The sequence below is a fragment of the Octopus bimaculoides genome, chromosome 1, assembly GCF_046866305.1.
Source record: "Octopus bimaculoides isolate indiv1 chromosome 1, ASM4686630v1, whole genome shotgun sequence".
Taxonomy (NCBI): domain Eukaryota; kingdom Metazoa; phylum Mollusca; class Cephalopoda; order Octopoda; family Octopodidae; genus Octopus; species Octopus bimaculoides.
In genome coordinates this window covers 201,626,825-201,651,507 of record NC_142928.1, presented here as the reverse complement: position 1 = coordinate 201,651,507, position 24,683 = coordinate 201,626,825, and the positions used below count along the sequence as shown (strand labels likewise).

Here is a 24,683-nt window from a genome sequence, read left to right as displayed (position 1 = left end):
ATTTTATGTGCCACCCGCACAAGAGCCAGTCCAGGGGCCCTGGCAACGATCTCGCTTGAAAATCCTTACACATGTCACGAGCACAAGTGCCAGAAAGGCAATGCTGGGCACAGGTGCTATCCCAATTTCGCTTTCGCTTGCCCCAATAAGTCTTCGCAAGCTGAGTTTCGTGTCCAAAGAAGGAGACGATGTTGACACGGGTGCCAGTTGTCGAATTTAGTTCGATTTCACTTGCCTCAACAAGTCTTCGCAAGCGGAGTTTAGTGTCCAATGTAGGAAAGGTACGCATAAGTGGGCTGGCAACACCCCTGGCAGAGGCCTTGGATTTAGGTCTCACTTGGCTTGCCGGGTCTTCTCACGCACAGCGCAGTTCCAAAGGTCTCGGTCAGAAGTCATCGCCTCGGTGAGGCCCAATGTTTAAAGGTCTTGCCTCACCACCTCAGCCCAGGTCTTCCTGGGCCTACCTCTTCCACAGGTTCCCTCAACTGCAAGGATGTGGCACTTTTTCACATAGCTATCATCATCCATTCTTGCTACATGACCCTACCAGCGCAATCGTCTCTCTTGCACACCACAACTGATGCTTCTTAGGTTCAACATTTCTTTGAAGGTACTTACACTCTGTCGGGTATGCACACTGACATTACACATCCAGCGGAGCATACTAGCTTCATTCCTTGCGAGCTTACGCATGTCCTCAGCAGTCACAGCCCATGTTTCACTGCCATGTAGCATGGCTGTTCGTACACATGCGTCATACAGCCTGCCTTTTACTCTGAGTGAGAGTCCCTTTGTCGCTAGCAGAGGTAAGAGCTCTCTGAACTTTGCCCAGGCTATTCTTATTCTAGCAGCTACACTTTCCGCGCACCCACCCCTACTACTAACTTGGTCGCCCAGATAGCGGAAGCTATCGACTACCTCTAGTTTTTCACCCTGGAATGAGATAGAAGTTGTTTCCTGTTTGTTTACAGTGTTTATTGCATTTGAACATCTGCCACATACAAAAACTAATTTCCTAGTTAACCTGCCTTTGATATTGCTGCACCACTTATGTGTCCATAGTTTGCACTGGGTACATCTTATAGAGTTACTACCTACTCCTTTTCTACATACTGAGCAGGGCCATCTACCTGAAGTGGTTTGTGTTTTATCTGCCTTCCTACTTATTAGGATTTTGGTTTTAGCTAGGTTGACTCTAAGGCCCTTCGATTCTAATCCTTGCTTCCACACCTGAAACTTCTCCTCTAGTTCTGATAGTGACTCCGCAATAAGTGCAAGGTCATCAGCATAGAGGAGCTCCCAGGGGCATCCTGTCTTGAATTCCCCTGTGATCGCCTGGAGGGCTATGATAAATAGGAGGGGGCTGAGGACAGAACCTTGGTGGACCCCCACCTCTACCCGGAATTCATTAGTGTACTCATTTCCAACCCTCACCTTACTGACAACGTCTCTGTACATGGCTCACACACCTCTCACTAACCATTCTTCTATCCCAAGTTTCCTCATTGACCACCAGGTAAAGGATCGGGGGACCCTGTCAAAGGCTTTCTCCATGTCAACGAAAGCTAGATACAGAGGTTTATCCTTGGCTAGGTATTTCTCCTGCAACTGTCTTACTAGAAATAAGGCATCAGTGGTGCTTTTACCTGGCATGAACCTAAACTGCATCTCATCTAAATTGATTTGCTCCCTAATTAGTTGGGCTATGACCCTCTCTGTAACTTTCATAACCTGATCTAACAGCTTGATGCCTCTGTAATTATTTGTATCTAAAGTGTCACCTTTACCTTTGTAGCAGTTGACTATGGTGGTGTTACACCAGTCATTGGGTATGACTCCTTCGTGTATCACCTGGTTCGTAATACAGGTGACTAGGCTATAGCCGACACTGCCAAATATTTTGAGCATCTCTGCAGTGATTCCTGATGGGCCGGGGGCTTTCCCTGTCTTCATACTCTTAATTGCTTTATCTACCATGGTACTGTCAACTCGGATAGCTGGTCCCTCTGTTGGGCCAACATTTGGCAGACTCTCTTTCTCCCATTCATTCTCTTCATTTAGCAACCTTTCATAGTGGCATCTCCAAACCTCTCTCTTTGCAGCCTCATTAAATGCAAGTGAGCCATCATCCATGCGAACACATTTCTCTCCTATGACATCACGATTCTCTCTCACACACTGTCTTGCAACACGAAATACTTCAAGCCTTTGGTCTTCACGGTGCAGAACATTGGCAAATCTTTTCTTATCTGCTTCCCCTCTGGCTAAGTACCCCGGTCTCCTAGCTTCCCTTCTGGCAGTCTGATACAATTCCCTGCTACCACCGTTCTTCCAGTCCTTCCAGGCCTGTTTCTTTTCCCTAATTGCCCTGTCAACAATATTGTTCCACCACCACGTTATTTTCGGTCGAGAGGGGATTTTGCACCATCTACAGATCTGGTCAGTGGCTCTCAGCAGGTTGTTCCGTAGAAATCTCCAGTTGTCTTCTACATCGTGTGAAGCTATATCCTCTTCTATTTTGTCAAATGCCTCGAGTAACATGTCTCTAAGTCTCTGTCCATTTGCAGGGTCTTTAAGCTTCCACACCCTTCTCCTCCAAGCCGGTCTACTTCTGGGCACGCATTTTGCCTTGATCCCGAAGTCGCTAACTACTAATCTGTGTTGGGGTGTACATTCTTCGCCAGGGAAGGTTTTGGCATTTATAAGCCGCCCTCTTTCCCTATTTCTGGCGAGGATGTAGTCGATTTGGCTAGAGTGTCTGCCGGATCGGTAGGTGACTAGATGACAGGCAGGTTTCCTGAAGTTGGTATTGCATACCATAAGATCGGTTGCATCACAGAACTCCAGCAGTCTGGTTCCCTCCTCGTTGCGGGAACTGAAGCCATAGCCTCCATGTATGCCATGGAAGCCTCCAGCATGACGTCCGACATGACCATTGAAGTCTCCAGCCACAATGAGAAGGTCCCTGTCTCTTGTCGACAAGGTAGTTTGCAAGAGGGTGTCATAGAATTGGTCTTTCAGCCCATCCGGTAGCCCCAGTTGAGGAACATAGGCTGAGATGACAGTAGCTAATCTATGATGAAGCACTAGTCTAATCTTAAGTACTCTGTCACTTACTCTAACGACCTCAATTACCTTATCAACCCATTTCTCTGCTAGAAGTATTCCTACGCCCCCGACTCCGTCAATGTTCCCTGCCTAGAAAATCTTGTACCTGTGTTCTTTGCCTGTGAGGAGCCTAGCAGAACCTCCTCTCCATCTTACTTCTTGGAGGCAGCACAGATCTACGCGTCGCCGTTCAAGCATCTCAACAATCTCACCAGACCTACCTTTCAGCGTGCCGATGTTGAGAGTGCCAATCCTGACAGTGTGAGAGGAGTGGGCGTCAGAGGATTGGGCCCGTGTGACCCTGGGATGGGGGAAAGCAGTGTCGTGTACCTGAAAAGAAAGCTTGCATTTGGCAGAATTCATAAGCAAAACAATACCTACAACCTTCATATACTACCCAATCTTTATGCACTATAAGGTCGATAAGAGGGGAGGGGTGCTATATGATCCCTAGCAGTGTTCGCGGGAGACAGCTAGGGATGGAAGATGATCTAAACTTCCGGTACTGGTGGAGGGAGTGGGAGGGCGGGCGTACCGTGGGCTAAGAGAGCTTTGTCGTGGGTTCTATTAGCATATATATATAGATATAGTGCAGTAGTGATCATATAGTGCAAAAATATGATAGTGTAGTGTATGCAGGTTGAATTGAGGGCTACTGCTTGTTTGTGAATTCTATCAAATGCGAGCTTTCTTTTCAGGTATATGATACTGCTGTTCCCCGTCCCAGGGTCTCACGGGCCCATACCTGCCACACCCTCAGGGTTCGCACTCCAATATTGGCTCACTGAAAGGTAGGTCTGGTGAGATTGGTGACATTGTTGAGATGCTTGAACGGGAATGTGTCGATATCTACTGCACCCAAGAAGTAAGGTGGAAAGGAGGTTCCGCTAGGTTCCTCACAGGCAAAAAACACAGGTACAAGATTTTCTGGGCAGGGAACACAGACGGGGTTGGGGGCGTGGATATACTTCTTGCAGGGAAATGGGTGGATAAGGTAATCGAGATAGTTAGAGTATGCGACAGAATACTTAAGATTAGATTAGTCCTTCACCATGGGTTTGCCACCATTATCTCAGCCCCTGCCCCTCGACCGGGGCTACCTAATGTATAGAAAGACCGATTTTATGACACCCTCTTGCAGTCTACCTCATTAACAAATGACAGGGACCTTCTCTTTGTGGCTGGTGATTTCAATGGACATGTTGGACAACATGCAGGAGGCTTCCATGGCGTACATGGTGACTATGGTTTTTCTATTCCTGCTGTGAGGAAGGAACACAGCTGCTGGAGTTCTGTGATGCAAATGACCTTATGGTCGTAATATTAACTTCAGGAAACCTGCCAGTCACCCATTCGCCTACCAATCTGGCAGACACACTAGCCAAATTTACTACATCCTCGCCAGGAAAAGGGAAAGATGGCTGCTTATAAATACCAAAACCTTCCCAAGCGAAATATGTACCCCACAACATAGACTAGTTATTAGTGACTTCAGGATCAGGGCTAAGTGGTTGCCCAGAAGGTGACCAGCATGGAAGAGAAGGGTCTGGAAGCATAAAGGTCCTGCAAATGGACAGAGATTTAGAGGCATATTACTCAAAGCCTTTGACAAAATAGAAGGGGATATAGCTTCACACGATGTAGAAGACAACTGGAGGTTTCTACGGGACAACCTGCTGTGGGCCACTGACCAGATCTGTGGATGGTGCAAAGTCCCCTCTCGACCTAAAATAACGTGGTGGTGGAACAATATTGTTGACAGGGCAATTAGGGAAAAGAAACAGGACTGGAAGAACGGTGGTAGCAGGGAATTGTATCAGACTGCCAGAAGGGAAGCTAGGCGACAGGTTCATTTACCCAGAGGGGAAGCAGATAAGAAAAAAAATTGCCAATGTTCTGCCCTGCGAGGACCAAAGATTTGAAGTATTTCGTGTTGCAAGACAGTGTGTGAGAGAGAATCGTGATGTCGTAGGAGAGAAATGTGTTCGCATGGATGATGGTACGCTTGCACTAAACATGGCTGTATAGGAAAGTGGGTTATACATCATTAGATGTACACCTGACTTTCCTATATTAAATTAAGAATCGAACGGAACGCTGAACTCCAAACTATCAACACAAACAATATTTATTCATGGTGGAAAATATACAGCTTTAATCTTGTTTGTTGAGGCGCCTTCTGTGTGTGAGAACATGGTTGTTGGGACATCGGTATGTTGATGTGAGCTGTCTAGCGTAAGTTCGAAAGATGGAGCGAGCTAGACACGGCCATGTTCAATCACTGGCCAGCAAGAAAGAGAGAGAATCAAGCGGGAAAGCTTGGATGTTGAATTCCACGCATGCGTGAGACTACGCATGCGCACAGCGTTACTACAGCTGCAAAGAAAGTGGTTTGGAGACATCACTATGAAAGGTTGCTCAATAAAGAAAATGAATGGGAGAAAAAAAAAGTCTGCCGAATGTTGACCCAACAGAGGGACCAGCTATCCGCGTTGACGGTACCATGGTAGATAAAGCAATTAAGAGTATGAAGACAGGGAAAGCCCCCGGCCCATCAGGAATCACTGCAGAGATGCTCAAAATATCTGGCAGTGTCGGCTATAGCCTAGTCACCCATACTACGAACCAGGTGATACACGAAGGAGTCATACCCAATGACTGGTGTAGCAGCACCATAGTCAATTGCTACAAAGGTAAAGGTGATGCTTTAGATACAAATAATTACAGAGGTATCAAGTTGTTGGATCAGGTAGTGAAAGTCACAGAGAGGGTCATAGCCCAACTAATTAGGGAGAGAGTCAGTTTAGATGAGATGCAGTTTGAGTTCGTTCCAGGGAAAAGGACCGCTGATGCTATATTTCTGGTAAGACAGCTGCAGGAGAAATGCCTAGCCAAAAATAGACTTTTGTACCTGGCTTTCGTTGACATAGAGAAAGCCTTTGACAGGGTCCCCCGATCCCTTATCTGGTGGTCAATGAGGAAACTAAGGATAGATGAATGGTTAGTGAGAGCTGTGTGAACCATGTATAGGGAGGCTGTCAGTAAGGTAAGGGTTGGAAATGAGTACAGTAATGAATTCCGGGTAGAGGTAGGGGTTCACCAAGGTTTTGTCCTCAGCCCCCTCCTATTTATCATAGTCCGCCAGGCGATCACAGAGGAATTCAAGACAGGATGCCCCTGGGAGCTCCTCTATGCTGATGATCTTGCACTAATTGCTGAGTCACTATCAGAACTAGAGGAGAAGTTTCAGGTGTGGAAGCAAGGACTAGAAATCGAACGGCCTTAGAGTCAACCTAGCTAAAACCAAAATCCTAATAAGTAGGAAGGCAGATAAAACACAAACCACTTCAGGTAGATGGCCCTGCTCGATCTGTAGAAAAGGCTTAGGTAGAAACTCTATAAGATGTACCTAGTGTAAGCTGTGGACACATAAGTGGTACAGCAATATCAAAGGCAGGTGAACTAGGAAGATAGTTTTTGAATGTGGTAGATGTTCAGGTGCAATAAACAGTGAAAATGTGCAGGAAACAACTTTTGCCATATTCCAGGGAGAAAAACTAGAAGTAGTTGATAGCTTCCGCTATCTGGGTGACCAAGTTAGTAGTGGGGGAGGGTGCGATGAAAGTGTAGCTGCTAGAATAAGAATAGCCTGGGCAAAGTTCAGAGAGCTCTTACCTCTGCTGGTGACAAGGGGCCTCTCACTCCAAGTAAAAGGCAGACTGTATGACGCATGTATACGAACAGCCATGCTACATGGCAGTGAAACATGGGCTGTGACTGCTGAGGACATGTGTAAGCTCGCAAGGAATGAAGCCAGTATGCTCTGATGGATATGTAATATCAGTGTGCATACTAGACAGAGTGTAAGTACCTTGAGAGAAAAGTTGAACTTACGAAGTATCAGTTGTGGTGTGCAAGAAAGACGATTACGCTGGTAATGGTTATGTGGTGAGGATGGATGAGGATAGCTGTGTGAAAAATTGCCACACCCTAACAATTGAGGGAACCTGTGGAAGGGGTAGACCCAGGAAAACCTGGGATGAGGTGGTGAAGCATGACCTTCAAACATTAAGCCTCACCGAGGCAATGACTTGTGACTGAGACCTTTGGAAATATGCCGTGTGTGAGAAGACCCGGCAAGACAAGTGAGACCATAATCCGAGGCCTCTGCCAGGGGTGTAACCAGCCCACTTATGCATACCTTTCCTTCATTGGACATTAAACTCTGTTTGCAAAGACCTGTTGAGGCAAATGAAATTGATGTAAATTTGACGACTGGCACCCATGCCAACCTCTCCTTCATTGGACACTAAACTCTGCTTGCGAAGACCTATTGAGGCGAGTGAAATCGAAATCGTGATTGAACCAAATTCGATGACTGGCACCTGTGCCAGTGGAGCGCTAATAGCACCATTCGAGCAGGATCATTGTGAGAGCAGCTGTCTGGCTTCCATGCCGGTGGCATGTAAATAGCACCATTTGAGCGTAATCGTTTCCAGCATTGCCTTCTAGCACTTGTGCTGGTGGTATGTTAGGAAATCATTCGAGCGAGGTTGTTGCCAGTGCCGCTGGACTGGCTCCCTTGCAGGTGGCACGTAAAATACACCTTGTTGAGCGTGGCTGTTTGCAGCACCATGTGACTGGCCCTCATGCCAGTAGCACATAAAAGCACCCACTACACTCTCGGAGTGGTTGGCATTAGTAAAGGCATCCAGCTGTAGAAACTCTGCCAGATCAGATTGGAGCCTGGTGCAGCCTTCTGGCTTGCCAGTCCTCAGTCAAATCGTCCAACCCATGGTTGCATGGAAAGCGGACGTTAAACGATGATGATGATGATGAAATATGCATATATTATATATATATGTGTGTATTATATATATATATATATATATATATATATATATATATACATATATATACACACGCACACACATACACACATATACATATATGTTTCCTCCGGGAAAATAACCACAGCGAGGGACATTCCACAGTTGAATTAGAACAGTCACAAACAGTGATAGGCGTGAAGAAGACAAAGATTAAGTGGCCGAAAGCAAATGACGCAGCAAGTTATATAAAATTCGACAACGAGGTATCAAGAATGACCACCAAATTCAAAGGCGACGACGAACAAAAGCTCGAGAACCTGGCTTATACAATCTACCAGGAAGGAGAGAAAAGATTTGGACTGGAAACAACAGGAAGGGTAGAATCATCGAGGAGAGAAAGACGGATTGCAAAGATTCGAGAAGAGAAGAAAAAACTCAGAACCAGATGGAGGGATGCAAAGGAGGAGGAAAGCGAAGGGCTAAAGCAGCTATATGAAGAGATAAAAAAGAGGCATCGAGAACTACTGAGAAAAGAAAGAAGGAAGAACAGAAGAAAGGAGAGAGAAAAGAACTATCGTAGCTTTGTGAACAATCCCTATCAATACGCGAAACATTTATTTACTGAAAGTAAAAGCGGAAAATTGGATTGCACGAAAGAAGAGCTCGAACAACATCTTAAAGAGACGTACAGCGACTCTGACAGAAATAAAGTACTCCCAGAAATGCACGGACTGAAGAAACCACCTGAACCAAGGGTATTTTTCGATTTGAGTGACATCAAACGGAAAGAAATAGAGGACTTCATAAAAAAAGCAAGAGCAAAAAGTTCACCAGGGAACGACGGTGTGAGCTACAAGGTTTACAAGTATTGCCCGAAATTGCGTTTACAGTTATTTGCATTGATACGAGAAATGTGGAAGAAGAAACACGTAGCGGAGCGATGGTGTATAGCTGAAGGTATCTATTTACCTAAAGAGAAAGATGCAAAAACACTAGGACAATTTAGACCAATTTCATTATTAAATACTGACGGGAAAATCATGTTTGAAATCATTGCTAGACGTATCATAAGATTCGTACAGCATAACGGTTACGTTAATGAAGCAATCCAAAAAGCAGGAATCCCCGGAATCCCTGGGTGCATAGAACACGCATTTGCCATCTGGGAAGCTATCACCTGTGCAAAACAACTGAAGAAAAACCTGCACATTGTTTGGCTAGATCTTGCCAATGCATATGGATCTGTTCCACACGCGGTAATCAGAGCAGCGATGGACTTCTTTTGGATTCCAAAAGATGTTCAACGAATGCTCATGTCCTACTACGACAACATGAGGATGATATTTACAGCAGGAGAGTTCACAACGGAGTGGCAACGGCTAGAAGTAGGTATTGCAGCCGGATGCACGATATCAGTCATCTTATTTGTGCTAGTCATGGAGATGTTACTAAGGTCAACAAACTGTGAGAAAGCTGCTATAAAGACACCATTAAGGGCTTTTATGGACGACATCACTCTACTATCGGAAAGTAGAGAAGCAGCAGAGGGAACGTTAGAGCGGTTGGATGAACTAATAGGATGGGCAAGAATGAAATTCAAAGCCAAAAAATGTCGAAGCTTGGCTTTCATGAAAGGAGTCCAAAAAGAAGTGAAATTCAGGATAGAAGGTGAAGATATACCAACGGTGAAAGAACAACCAGTAAAGAGTCTTGGCAGATGGTATAGAGATTTATTAAATGATAAGAAGCAAGGGAAAGAGACACATGAGTTAGTAGAACAAGGATTGAAGGCAATTGACAGAACAACACTGCCTGGAAAATTCAAATGTTGGATACTGCAATTTGGACTGTACCCAAGGATAATGTGGCCATTGCAAATGTACGAAATAGCCTTGAGTAGAGTAGAAAGGATAGAACAAAGATGCAGTGTGTTTATCAGGAAATGGCTTGGTCTGCCGAAACCACTCAATACAACTGCACTATATGGAAAACCCGTGCTGCAACTTCCAATAGCATCGATCACCGAGGAATATAAAGCAGGAAAGGCGAGGACAGTAATGATGCTAAGGTATTCAAAAGATCAGAGCATCCGAGAAAACCCTCCAAAGGTACGAACAGGGAGGAAATGGAATGCGGAAGAGGCAGTAAACAGGGCGATCGGAATACTAAAACATGCCGATATAGTTGGAGCAACGCAAGAAGCAAGAGCCGGCCTAGGGACGAGCAGTTTCAGGCCATTTTGCAAGAGCAGTGTAAAAGAGATGAAAGAGGCAGTGGTACACAAAGTAAGAAAGGAGGAAGAAGAAAGGCGGAATGTACATTTGGTGCAATGCAGTCAACAGGGGCAGTGCCTGAGATGGGAGGAAAACGTGGTCAGTCGCAGAATCTCATGGAAGGAACTTTGGGCTTGGGAACAAGCAAGAACATCCTTCCTGATCAAGTCTACCTTCGACGGTCTACCCTCACCGGCGAACTTAGTTCGATGGAACATAAAAACAACCGATGAATGTGGATGCGGGGAGAAAGCGACGGTGAGACACGTTCTGTCAAACTGCAGATTAGCATTGGAAAGGTATACATGGCGCCATAATCAAGTCCTTGGCGTCATAAGTGCAGCACTCAAGGAGAAGATCGAGGGATACAACAGAGGAGAGTACCCCAAAGTGGAAAAGCGCAAGAAAATATACTTCCAGAAGGAGGGAAAAGGACATAAGATCAGGCCTCCAAATAAAATATATGAGATAGACGAAAGATGGAAGGGATACTGGGAGCTGGCCACGGATTTGGGAAGTCTAGCAATTTTTCCACTTATAAAAACAACAAAAAGACCAGACTTAGTCATATGGAACACAGAACGGAGAATAGGAATCTTGCTAGAACTGACAGTACCATGGGAAGAAAACATCGACAATGCAGAGAAACGAAAGGAGAAGAGATTTGAAAAATTAATCGAAGAGTGCAGAGAACAGGGATGGACTGTCGAGTACTACCATCTGGCAGTGGGGGCTAGAGGCTTCATTGAAAGAAAAATGACAACGCTATTCAAGAGAAGATTTGCGTTTTCAAACTCGGAACTTAGAAAACTGATAAGGAGAATACAGGAGGCGGTCGAAAAAGCCAGCTTCTATATATGGCTGAAGAGGGAAGACCGAATATGGCTTGAAAGTCATAACAAGTCTAGGTGAGACAGGCTGACAGTGAAGTGGCTTCGCGCCCTCCATTGTCAGTTAAAGTTCAGACAGTGTCATGTGACAACTTGCTGGAGCTACTTGCTGGAGCCTAGCAGCGGGAAGTTTAGACAGTGTCATGTGACAACTTGCTGGTGCTGCCTACTGGACCCTAGCAGCGGGAAATTTAGACAGTGTCACGTGACAACTAGCTGGGGCTGCCTGCTGGAGCCTAGCAGCAGGTATAAAAAAGGGGAATTTGACAAGACAATCAGTCGGACGCTGACACTCGTTGATGCTGCATCGAAGAGGCCAGGGAATAGAAGAAAGAAGACATGCACCCAACACCAGAGCTGAAGACACCTCCGAAAGGAGGGGCCCCGCCACGTCAAAACGGTAGAGGAGTAGGGGCCGAAACCGGACGTGGTTCCTCCTGATGATGTCTTCAGCTAACTGGATCCTATAAAGGAGCTGTTGTGGTAGCAGACCACGAAACATGGTTGAAATTCCTGATATACAATATACAATATAAAATAAAATAAAATAAAAATGGATGGCACCATGAAAGAAAGTATTGAATGTAGATGAAATATTGAGTGTTCAATATAAAGGATCAAATATATAAATATATAAATATAAATATATATATATAAAGGCGACTCGAGTTTCAGGGCTATTTCCCTTCGTCATGGCCGGTATGACAGACTTTAACAGACTGTAATAAGTTGGCTGGTTTTCTGTCTTTTATACCAATTCCTTTGGACGGCAGCAGTAGGTGTTTGGCTATTTTTAGAATTGATGTTAAATCTATTTTTAGAAATGATGATATTTTAATTTATTGTTTTGTGTGGGTTGTAGGGATAAGATTTTTAAACCCCAGTAGGTGTTTGGCTGTTCTTAGAAATGATGCCAAATCTATTTATAGAAATGATGATATCTGAGAGATTTTTTGTGTTTTGGTTACAGGGATAAGATTTTTAAACCCCAAGTAAGATGGATTTAATCATTGTTTGTTAAGAGTGGGTTTGAATTTCTTAATAAAGTCCTTTTCTTTGCATTTTCTTTCAATTTCATTCCGGTTGTAAAGTTTATGGAATGGAAATATAATAAAAGTTTGATGACCACATGTTGCTAGATGGTTACTCAGTGGTATTTGGCGGACTTCTGGGTTTTTAATCTGTTGTCGATGTACCCGTGAGCGTTCCGATAGTGCATTACCTGTCTGGCCAACGTACAATTCTTCACAATTAGGGCATTTGATGCAGTAGATTAGATTTCTACTTTTGCAGTTCATGTTCGCATTGGTGAATATTTTCCCTGTTTTTGTGTTCATATATGGGCCGGTATGGATTGATCGGCATGTGCCGCATCGGCTATCATTGCATTTGGATACAGTGAATGTTTGATTTTTGTTGCTGAGGTCAAACCTTGCCTTTGTTAATAGTTTTTTCAAGTTTTTAGGTTGTCTCTTACTGAGAGTTATATTTTGATCTGTAATGATATTTCTCAATTCCTTACTTTGTGCAAGGATCGGTAAGTTCGCTTTGGCGATATTAAAGATGTTCTGGTGGCATGGATTTTGTGTCACTATAAATGGAATGATCTTTTCCTGTTTGTCTTTTCTTTGCGGTGTCCTCAGTTGTTGTATGGGTATTTTCGAAGCTCGCTGAATACCATTTTCTATGAGTCGTGATGGGTATTTTTGCTTCACCAGAAATTCTTTCAGTTCCATCAGGCGTTGATTTCTGGTCTCTATATCCTCTACAATAGTACATATTCTCCTGGCTAGGCAGTACGGTATGTTGCGTTTTGTATGGGGTGGATGGCACGATTTAAAGTTCAAGTATTGGTGTGTGTCTGTGTGTTTGTAATATATATCTGTGGTAATGGCGGTGTTCTTTTTAATTACCATTATATCTAGAAATGGTAATCTGCTACTGTTCATCTCCTTTGTGAATTGGATGGATGGGTGTAGGTTGTTCAGGAGGGTGTTAAATTCTTCCACAATGCTTTGAGGTTTGGTCCAGATTATGAAGCAATCGTCCAGGTATCTCTTCCATGCTTTTTCTATAAGCTTCCTAAATTCGGTGTTATATCTCTCCTCTATTTCCTGGTAGAGTTTTTGTTCCAAGTAACCCATCACCGAATTCGCATAAACGGGGGCAAACCTCGTCCCCATAGCCGTGCCTTTAATTTGGATATAGTTCTTACCATTGAAGAAGAACGTATTATTTTCCAGGATAAGTCTCACTGATTCTAGTATAAATGTCACCGTGTACCTGTTGGGAATTGCTTCTCTGTGTTTGTTTACCCAGTATTCAACCGCCTTTATTCCTAAATCATGTGGGATATTTGTGTATAGGCTTACTACATCGAAGCTCAGTAGGATTGAATTTGTTTCAGTGGTTTTGGGAAGATGGGATAAAAAGTCGATGTCATCCCGAATGAAACTGGGTATGTATGTACAAAGTGGCTTCAAAAGAATGTCGATGAAATTGCTTAGACGGTGAGTAGGGCATACTGGGCCAGCTATAATTGGTCTAAGTTTTAAATCTTTTGGATGTAGCACTTTATGTATTCACTTCCTTGTTCCTTTACTCCCTGTTGAATATCTTCTGACTTATGTATTTTGGGTAAGCCGTAAAAGTTACTGGGTTTTGGTTCGAAGTTGGTGATGTAGTCTCTTTCATTGTCAGTGAGTGAGTTGTAGTGTTTAGAAACTAAGTGGTTGATCTTCTTCATGATGTGGTGGTCTATGTTCGAGGGTATTTCACAATAGAAGGTTGTGTCATTTAGTTGTTCCTCAACTAAATCCTTGTAGTATTCCACATCCATGATGACGATTGCACCCCCTTTATCTGCTTGTTTAATTATTATTGTTTCATCGTTTTGTATGCGTTTAAGTGCAGATATCTCTGATTTGTTAATGTTCGGCCTAATTTTGGTATTTTGTTTTAGGGGGAAGTTTGATAGGGTGTCAATATATTGGTCCAGGTAGATATTTCTGCCTTTTGGTGGGGTGAAATTTGATTTATTCCTCACTAAAGAATCTTCGGTTTCATTATTATTTTTATTATTAATATTGGTGGTGAAGAATTCGACAAGTCGTAATTTGCGACAGAATTTCTGGATATCTTCCTTTAGTTCATGGTGGTTGACTGTTGGTGTAGGTGTAAATTTCAGGCCTTTTAACAGAAGTTGGGTTTCATCATTATCAAGATCTCTTCTGGAAAGATTAATTATCTTAGGGTCTATGTGTCCAATTGTTTTGGGTATGTTACTTCTTGGAGTGTTTCTTATCGTGTTTGTTGTCCTGACATTAAAAAATGAATTTTTTTCTGTGTATGGTTACTATTTTTGTTGGTGTTGATTTGAAGTTTGTGTTTTCGTTGTGTTATTTTACCTGGTGTTGTTATGTTTGCCTTCCTATTTTCAGAATTAAATATCTTCTTTTTCAATTTGTAAGTATTGGTTTTAGTGATCTGAGAGGATGGTCTGGTATTGTTTCTGGTTCTAGGCCGGTTTTTTTCCCCGTTTTTTGTAGGTAATCTTTGTTGAGGTTTTGAAAATGATCTGGTGTTCCTACGTCTAAAGGTCTGATCAGAGAAATATTTATTTTGTTCATGTTTTTTGTTTATAATGTGTAGATTAGGGTGTTTGCGTACAAAAGGGGAAGAGTTCTTACCGTAGTTCCTCTTTGATTCCTGGTGGGATGGGCGTTGATGTTGCCTCATGCTCTGGTTTTTGTTACCTTGGTGAGATTGTTCTTTTTTACTGTTATTTCTCTGGGTTCTAAATTCTTTACCGTAGTTGGTAGAATATTTATCCAGGAATAGTTGTTTCTGCTGCCATAATTTGCGTGATTTGTTCTCTTCTCTGGAGATATCTTTGATCCATAGTTCGCGCATTTTTTCTTCTACATTGCCAGTTGCTAGTTTTGATATTTCTTCTTCAATAAGGCTGTCGATTGCTTCATATTTGGTTTTATAACGGGATTGTTTAGACAGGGTGATAGAAATGTCGGTCCTGAATTTTGTTAATGCGAGATCCCATCGGAGTTTTGTTTCTTCCTCTGGTTCTCCTCTAATTTCTTTAATTAGGTACTTCCGAGGAAGTATGGGTGCCGTTAAGGAAATCCATTCTGAGTGTGTTTCGGCATATTTTTCGCATTTATATGCTTTCCAGAAGTTTTGTTTTCTTATATTGAGAGATTTCTTCCATGTCTGCCAAATTTCTTTTCTTTTTCGGTGGGCTTCATTTTCCAGATTTCTTTCATTTATTTCTGATATCCACGGAGGTTGTAGTAGATTTTCTTTGGTAGACTTTATAATTGTTGGTATGATTTCCGTGAGATTCTTCATTTCATTGTTTGTATGTTCGTTGATGAGTTTTCCATCTGTTGATTGTTTTTCTATTTCTTTTAAGATAGAGGATTGTGTTTCTATCGTTGTGATGAGGATTGATAGTTTGGATGAAATTTCCATCAGAATTTTTTCCGATTCCGTTAATTTTGTTTGTTTCACAGACATGTTGGCTTATACACAATAGAATATATATATATATATGCGAGTAAAAATAAATACAAAAAAGGTGGGTTTTTTTGTATGATTGTGTATAGAGGAATATATTATTTTGTTTAAAAGAGTTCCAACACTGTCTGTTTTTTATGTTTTATTTATATTCCTGCAGAACTAATGTGGGGTATAGAATATGGAATATACAATATATAATATAATATACAATATAAAATATAAAATAAAATAAAATAAAAATGGATGGCACCATGAAAGAAAGTATTGAATGTAGATGAAATATTGAGTGTTCAATATAAAGGATCAAATATATAAATATATAAATATAAATATATATATATAAAGGCGACTCGAGTTTCAGGGCTATTTCCCTTCGTCATGGCCGGTATGACAGACTTTAACAGACTGTAATAAGTTGGCTGGTTTTCTGTCTTTTATACCAATTCCTTTGGACGGCAGCAGTAGGTGTTTGGCTATTTTTATATATATATATTCTTTTATTGTTTTCAGTCATTTGACTGTGACCATGCTGGAACACCACCTTTAGTCGTGGAAATCGACCCCAGAATTTATTCTTTGTAAGCCTAGTACCTATTCTATCGGTCGCTGGCAACGATCTCACTTGGCTTGCCGAGTCTTCTCACGCACAGCACATTTCTAAAGGTCTCGGTCAGTAGTCATCGCCTCGGTGAGGCCCAATGTTCGAAGGTCTTGCCTCACCACCTCAGCCCAGGTCTTCCTGGGCCTACCTCTTCCACGGGTTCCCTCAACTGTTAGGGTGTGGCACTTTTTCACGCAGCTATCCTCATTCATTCTCACCACATGTCCAAACCAGTGCAATCGTCTCTCTTGCACACCACAACTGATGCTTCTTATGTCAGCTTTTCTCTCAAGATACTTACACTCTGACGGGTATGCACATTGACATTACACATCCAGCGGAGCATACTGGCTTCATTCCTTGCGAACTTACGCATGGTTGTTCGTATACATATATATATATATATATATACGACGGGCTTCTTTCAGTTTCCCTCTACCAAATCCACTTACAAGGCTTTGCTTGGCCTGAGGCTATAGTAGAAGACACTTGCCCAAGGTGCCATGCAGTGGGACTGAACCTGGAAGCATGTTGTTGGTAAGCAAGTTACTTACGACACAGCCACTCCTGCACCTGCGTATATATTTCATCATCATCATCATCGTTTAATGTTCGTTTCCCATGCTGGCCTAGGGTGGATGGTTCGACTGATGTCTAGAGAGGCAGTGGCTGCACCAAGATTCAATCTGATTTGGCAATGTTTCTACAGCTGGATGGTCTTCCTAACGCCAACCACTCAGAGAGTATAGTGGTTGCTTTTTATGTGCCACCACTACAGTAGCCAGTTAGGCGGGCCTGGCATAGATCATGTTCTGATAGTGCTTTATATGTACCACCAGCACAAGGGCCAATCAAGGGGTACTGGCATCAACCACATTCGGATGGTGCTTTTTAAATGCCACTGGCAAGGAACCCAGTCAGGGGACACTGGCCACTGCTATGATTTTGGTTTTACTTGACTCAACAGGTCTTCTTATGTAGTCTTCTGGGACTTTCTTAGAACTATGTCACTAAGTTCCATCACAGCTGTTCTCACTTTGCCTTTTTCTGCTTAGAACAACCTAAGGTGCTTCTCAAAGCTGTATCAGTCAATTTTGTGAGAAGACATTTTCATTTTCCCTGTTTAAATATTTTCTCAGGAATTATGAACTGTCTTTGTCTTAATATTCAGCATATTATACAGTGAAAACTTCTACTTATTTCCATTCAGTATCATTTGAATGTTGCTTCATCAAACAGAAAAACATGTGGGAATATGTAGGCATGACAAAAAGGTCCTTTCAGAGCCATATTTAACAATCCCAAGACCTCCTTTGATGTCTATGAAAGAATAATACTACATACATGGCTATGCATGTATGATTGCTGAAGAAAAGTAATCGTTACTTCAATGGTAGCAGAAGGTGAAGATTGTGCCTTGCCAAAAAGAGAACTTATATTCAAGAACTCTCTCCACCCAGATGCTTAATTAAAACCTAAACCACTTTGCCAGCAGTTACTTCTCACTCAGATATTTTGGACAAGGAGCATAACCAATGAGGGAATCCTCCTCTCTAATTATCTCTTGCAATTAGAGATGTGGCACTTGCTGTCAGAAACCCATTGCCATATTTCCACACTGGCCACTCTGATGAGCACAGTCTTACATGATACCCTGTGCAAAACTGATTTGTAAGAATGGCTGAAATAGATTTATAATACTGTATACTTTATGGTAAACTGCCCACTCTATTAACAAATGTACGAGTGTTTGTTTTCCTAGTTGATGGTGTCTTAGACTTATTCACATATCGTCATCTTCATCATCATCATTTAATGGCTGTCTTTGGTTCTGGCATAGATTACACAGTTTGACAGGATCTGGTGGTCTCTAGATCTGTGTTAGATTCCACACTCAGTTGGCTGGTTAGCTGCCCTTCAGAATGCCAACCATTTTACAGTGTGGACTGGAAGCTACTTTTCTCATGGCACCAGCACTGGTGAGGTCAACAAGTAGCTTGCAGAACAAAGCAAAGAATAGAATAGGATAAAACTCCCGATGGAACTGGGTGGGGAGGTGGCTTGATGCCAGGGGTAGAAGGCCTAAATTTTGACAGAGGGTCAAGCACAGTTGTCTGGCTATAGAGGAGACTCGTGGCTTCCTTATGTGTATGCAAGGGTGCATGACAGTGTCTGGAAGGGAGAGAGATGGTGGTAATAGGGTGCCAGAGCATAGTCCCAAGTTACAAGAAGGGGAGTATAAGGGAGACTGTGGATGAGGAAAGAAGGAATGGGAGGGTAATGGCATCAGAGTGGGGGATGTGAATGGCAGGGGTTAGAGATGGGGCTAGAGGTGGATGAAGGGAGTGAGGAACAATGATATGAGGTGGAGTTGAGTGGGTGGGGGAGTTGAAAGACTGACGGAAAGAAGGAGGTGACAAGAAGCAGCTTAGGAAGGGTGGAGAACAGCAGAGTCATCAATCTGTTGATAGATGAGAAAGTAGAGAGATGATGACCGGGATGTGACAGCAGAGGGGAAGCAAAGATGATGAACTGTGAAAGAGATTGGAGTCAGAGATACATGAGGGTGGCTATAGTGAGTGGGGCCACAAAATTGGAGGGAGTATTAACAATGGATGTGAGAGGGTGTTGAGAATGATTGCAGATAGAAGTGTTAAGCACGAAGCCTGGCAGAGTAAGGTGTAGCTAAGAGTGGGGTGGTGGTGGGAAAGATTGGTGAAGGGAGGGAAGGGGATGATTGATGGAAGGATGAATGGACGGAGAGGATGATGAAAGAGAGCCAACTGGTATTAACGAAAGGGTGGTGGTGGTGGTGGTGGTGATGAATATGTGCAGATTCTGCTCTGAAATGGTTACAGCAGTAAAGTGGGACCATAGTTAGAAGAGTAATGGAGGGATGGGTGTTAGGAAGATGAAATGTGGTGAGTGGCATGATTGACAGAGCCAAATGTGGGTTTGAACCCAGTATGGATAGGAGTATATATAACAGTTTTCGGACGTGTCTTTATATTATCATTTTGTTCAACTTGGGCCAGCATTGATATCAAATGTAGATGGGGATAATGCTGATGATAGCATGCATATATGTATGTATATTATCATCATCATAATTTAGCATCCATTGTCCATGCTGGCATGGGTTGGACGGTTTGACCGGGGCTGGCAAGGTGAGGGGCTGCATTATACTCCTGTCTGATTTGGCATGGTTTCTACAGCTGGATACCTTTCCTAACATCTATGTAATGGGTGCTAGTTACCTGACACCAGCATCAGCCATATTACCTGTATGAGGCACAATGCCCAAAAGGTAATTTTTACGTGCCACTGGCATGGCTGGCAGTTAGGTGACACTGACAAAGACCACAGCTATGATTTCACTTGGTTTCACATGCCTTCTCAATTTTGGCATATCTCCAAGGGTCTCGGTCACTAGTCATTGCTTCCATGTGGCCCAACATTTGAAGATTATGCTTAACCACCTCATCCCATCTCTTCCTCGGCCTCTCCCAGCTTCCTTCCACTGGTAGAGACTGAAACTTCTTCAGATGCGGTGTGCAGTTGTCTCTCTTGTATACCACATCTGATGCTTTTTATGCCCAGCTAATATATATATATATTTTTTTTATTTATTTATGTGTTTCAGCCAAGTGGCTGCGGTCATGCTGGTGCACATATATATATGTGTGTGTGTGTGTATAGTCAAAATAAACAACAAGGATATCCAAAATTAATGCAGTACGATCGTTTCATGCGACTCCATTTACTTAAGCAATGTGAAAATTTTGCCATATATATATATATATATATATATATATATATATGTGTGTCAGAGGGCTTGCAAATCCAATGGGGGTCTTAAAAGACATGTTAGGATCCACAATGAGCAGAACTTACCTGCAGGTATTGGTAGTGCAAATCAGAGGTGCAATCTGTGTGGGTGTTTTCTCAAAACACTGTCTGGTTTAAAAAGCCACATCAGACGCCATGAAAAGGCTAAGGTGTAGGTGCAGGAGGTGGTCAAACTCTGTTTAAGGAGTAGACAACCACCATATATATATATATATATATATATATATATATATATATATATACATATACACATGTATATATGTAAATTGTCAGTATAACATATATCAGAATAAGAAGCACACCTTAACGAATAGAGCAGAGTTTATGATTTAAAATGTATATGTGTGTATGTATGTTGGCATTTGTTTATTTTCAGGAACCAATTCATTAGACTTTCACGGCCCACAACAGGAATCATCCTTTATGACATCCAGAACTAATGTGACATCCAGACAAAATGCTGGCATTAAAATAAACCTAATGATTGATTCAATTTCTAATGCACCTGTGAGTAAATAGATTCATGTAACATATTTATATTTGCTTGTTATTTCATTTCCAAATAAGGAATCATTACAGTTAATTAAAACATTTTCTCAATCAAACTCAGAGATTCTATTTCCTTTACATCTGATATCTTGAGTATATCCTTTGTTAACTTTAACAACCTCAAACTTCCTACAGCCATTCTGTAGAGCCTTTCTTAACAACAATATCAACTGCAACAATGTATCCATCTTCTCTCCATGGAATGTTCCTTACTTGTTTACCATAAATTACTTTTGTAGGTTGATGTCATCGTTAACAGCAGCAATGAAGAACTCCAGCTTGACAAGGGTTCTATCTCCAAATCTATTCTCAAAACTGCTGGTCCCCAGATGCAAGTTGAGTGTATCCAGAAATATCCTCAAGGTATTTCTACATCTGAAATAGCTGTCACTAAAGGATATAACCTCAAATGCAAGAATGTATTTCATCTGGCATTACCACTCTGGGATGAAGATTCCTCTGATTTAGTAAGTATCAATCATATGATATTGATTTATTGAACGGTTAATAATTGAAGAGAACCTTATGCATGTTGTGTGAGAATCCTAAAGCAAATGACAGCATCCTGTTTAATATTTGTTATTCCAAGTTATCATTGGAAGGAAGCAGAAGATATCGATGAACAGAAAATCTTTTATATATAAATAGAATGAAAAAAGCCTCAAGGCCTAACAACAGTTCTATGACTGATAAAGAAGACTATATTAAAACATATTTCTGTGTTTTACTGTCTGTATTGGTGTGTTTTCTCTCTCATGGCACTGGCACTAGAGAGGTTGCCATGTCCTCCCCAACACTAAAGACTCCTCTTGGGTCTGCATTGTCTCTCTTCATTCACCAACCATTTTACACGGAGGATTGAGTCTGTTTTATTGTAGCAGCATCATGAGTGAGGTTGCCTTGTCCCTTGCAGGACTAAAGAGTGATAGGAATAACAGATGTGTTTAGAAGTGGTAGGAGTGAGAGGAGTTGTGAGAGGAGAATATATTTATTACTTTTTGATTCCTCCCTGTCAGAAGAATTTGAAAATAGTTTCATAAAATGTTCATTATCAATTACTAAACAATATTTTTTTTAGATTCTGGCAAACGTGACTCAAATAATAAGAATTTGTCTCCACACTGCTGAGAGAATGGGAGCAAAAAGCCTTGCATTTCCTATATTAGGGGCTGGAACATTGAAGTACCCCATTGAAAATCTACCCAGAACAATGTATGAAGCAGTGAGAAACTACTCAGATCGAAATCCAAGCCAGATCAAAGATGTTTACTTTGTGGTTTATCCTAAAGACACAGAAATTCTGAAGGTTGGTGGATGTATTTGTTGTTTGTTGTTTTATGTTGATATTCTTGGAATTTACCAAAAATTATATTCTGCCATAAAGAAAGGAAATAGAAATGATCCTCATTTACAGCCCTTGTTCCATATTGGAATGGGTGCAACAGTTTGACTGGCTCCAAAGAGCCAGAAGACTATTATCTTAAACCCCACTGTCTGCTTTGGCATGGTTTCTATGGCTGGATGCCATTCCTAATGCCAACCACTTCACAGCATGTCCTGGGTACCTTTCTTTCATGCTACCTTTAATACTAAGGTTGGCATGCTGTTCCTTATGTCTTGTTGTGCTTTATCCTTTCATTTTACCATTTCCCATCACCAAATTCTTGCTTCTGAAATATTCCATTGCAACATTTGAAGCTAACAATGTTTTGCTTGTTGTTGTTGTTGTTGTTGTTGTTGTTGTTTTATTGTTTGGCCCTGAATCAGTTCTGATTCAGCAGACTGAAGGTCAAAGATGCTTGGATGTCTTTTCTTCTCTTCTTTTCTTTCCTTTCCAATCCTCCTTCTCCTCTAAGCTGCCACAATCAAGATACATTTCACAATGCCATACCAATAACCTCTTTCCCCCTTCCCTCTTTCTCTCCGTTTCTTGTTCTGTGACTCTTGCAATAACATCAATTGTAATTAGGTGGAACTTTCTCCCTATCCAAGTATGGAAATCTCCAAAATCTAACATCTGATATGGTCAACGGTTCAGTAAAAAAGCCTTGGTCAGCAAACCCTATACTTTATTGAGCATCAAAAGCCAAGATGGGTGGAATATGTCCACAAATTTCCTCTTTGGTCCAGTGCCCTTTAAAAAACCTGGTGACTTTACCATCAACGTGATGTTGCAGCCCTTTACACTTGGCCCTGACAAGCTTTGTTCACTTTGAAATATTCAATTCCCAGATGTCCTGAAGCTTGTTTCAAGCAATCCAAGTTGTTTCCATTGTGTATGAAGAAGTCCCAAATAAAGACCCAAATTACCTGAGAGACCCAAGGTGCATTCTCTGGCTAAGACTGTCCACCTTTACTCACAAAACACTATGAGGCAGCATTGTATAATGTAAAGGAGATTTGGTTGTTACTTTTAGCAGGTCAAGTGACCACTTAAAGGCCTCTTTCTTTGGTTCTTCTTGCAAGTGTTCTTCATTCCCATGCAGTCATTCATTAGTGTGGGGTAATATTTATCCCTGTTTAAACAAGGATGTTCCATTAGAACCAACTTTACTGCAGTAATTTCCATGAGAGATACCTTCACATTGGCATTTTGGAATGCCCTCTTCATATCAGTAGCAAAAAGATAAATCTTCAGCACTGAAGCCACCAGTTCACATGATTTCAACCTTGTTTGGTCTTGTCGATGATGGACACTTGACCGCTACAGACAGCAGTAATACATCTTCCTTCCAGCAATATATAGATTGACACTCCCTAGTGCTCATATGTCCATCATTGACAAGGCCAAACAAGGTGGATATTACGTGATCTGTTGGCAACAAGAGGACTTTCTCTCAAAGTGAAAAGGAGATTGCATGACTAGATTTTGACATCGATTTATAAGTCTACCCTTGACAGAGCCAGATACATTCCAAAGTCAGTCGTTCTGATGGTTTACTGTGTGTTCGCTGTCAAGTTTCTTTTCATCAGTGAACACCAGGCTGGGAAGCTTGTCTTTAGCAATCTGATGCAAGATAAGATGGCTGCTTTCCAGTCACATGACCTTATAAACTTGCATACGCTCATAATGGTGGATCATCTTATAGCACTTGATACACTGATTTCCAACTTATTTTTGCTGTAGCAGCCAGTTTTCTAATGCATCAACTAAGACTCCACCATATATTTTCCATGGTGCTTTTGATAAGCTGAGAGGTCTTCAGAATTCTTGTTCACTCACGTCTAGGTCAGTCAGTGGTGGAACCAGTCTCTTGAAATTTCTCAACAATTTTCCAGACTCTCATTTGCTTAATTTTAAGCTTTTTTTTTATTTACTATAGATGTATTACCTTACTCCTTTTGTGGAAGGTTATGATTGTATTTTGATTTATAAATAACCAAATTAACAATGGTGGAGGATGTTCTGAAAATAGTGGGATGGAGGAAATTCAAAGAATTTTCATCTCTGTTGGCCACAAAAGGACTCTCTCTCTCTCAAAGTGAAAGGTAGACTGTATGATACTTGTGTATGAGCATTGAGGTCTAGTTCTCATGGGCATCCCATTTTGAATTCCTCTGTTTTGGCCTGGAAGACTATGATAAATAATAGTGGACTGAGAACTGAGCCCTGGTGAACCCCTACCTGAATGCAAAATTCATCACTGTATTATTCATAGCCAACTCTCACCTTTCTGACAGCACCACTGTACATGGATTGGACAGCTCTAACAAGCCACATCTCTGCTCCTACCTTCCTTAGAGACTACCATGTAACAGAGCAGGGAACTCTGTCAAAAGCTTTCTCCAGGTCAATGAAGACTAAGTACAATGGCTTAATTTTGGTCAAGTACTTTTCTTGCAGCTGCCTCACTAGGAAGATGGCATCTGTGGTACTCTTCCCAGGTACAAAACCAAACTGCATCTCATCTAGTTTAATTCTATTTCTAATCAATTGAGCTACAACCCTCTCAGTAACTTTCATGACTTGGTCCAGCAGTTTAATATCTCTGTAGTTGTTTCTATCTAAAACATCACCTTTACCCTTGTACCAGCTAACTATAAT

General features: G+C 41.8%; 1 protein-coding gene across 3 annotated transcripts in view; it reads left to right on the top strand.

The window, feature by feature from the left end:
- Positions 1-24,683, top strand: part of LOC149137947 (protein mono-ADP-ribosyltransferase PARP14-like) — a 507,224-nt gene that overhangs the window by 379,104 nt on the left and 103,437 nt on the right. For all 3 annotated transcript variants that reach the window (XM_089339516.1, XM_089339557.1, XM_089339597.1), the window contains 2 exons: positions 20,878-21,105; positions 21,717-21,944. In XM_089339516.1, coding sequence (XP_089195642.1) covers positions 20,878-21,105; positions 21,717-21,944 — 456 coding nt within the window. The remainder of the gene's footprint in view (positions 1-20,877; positions 21,106-21,716; positions 21,945-24,683) is intronic.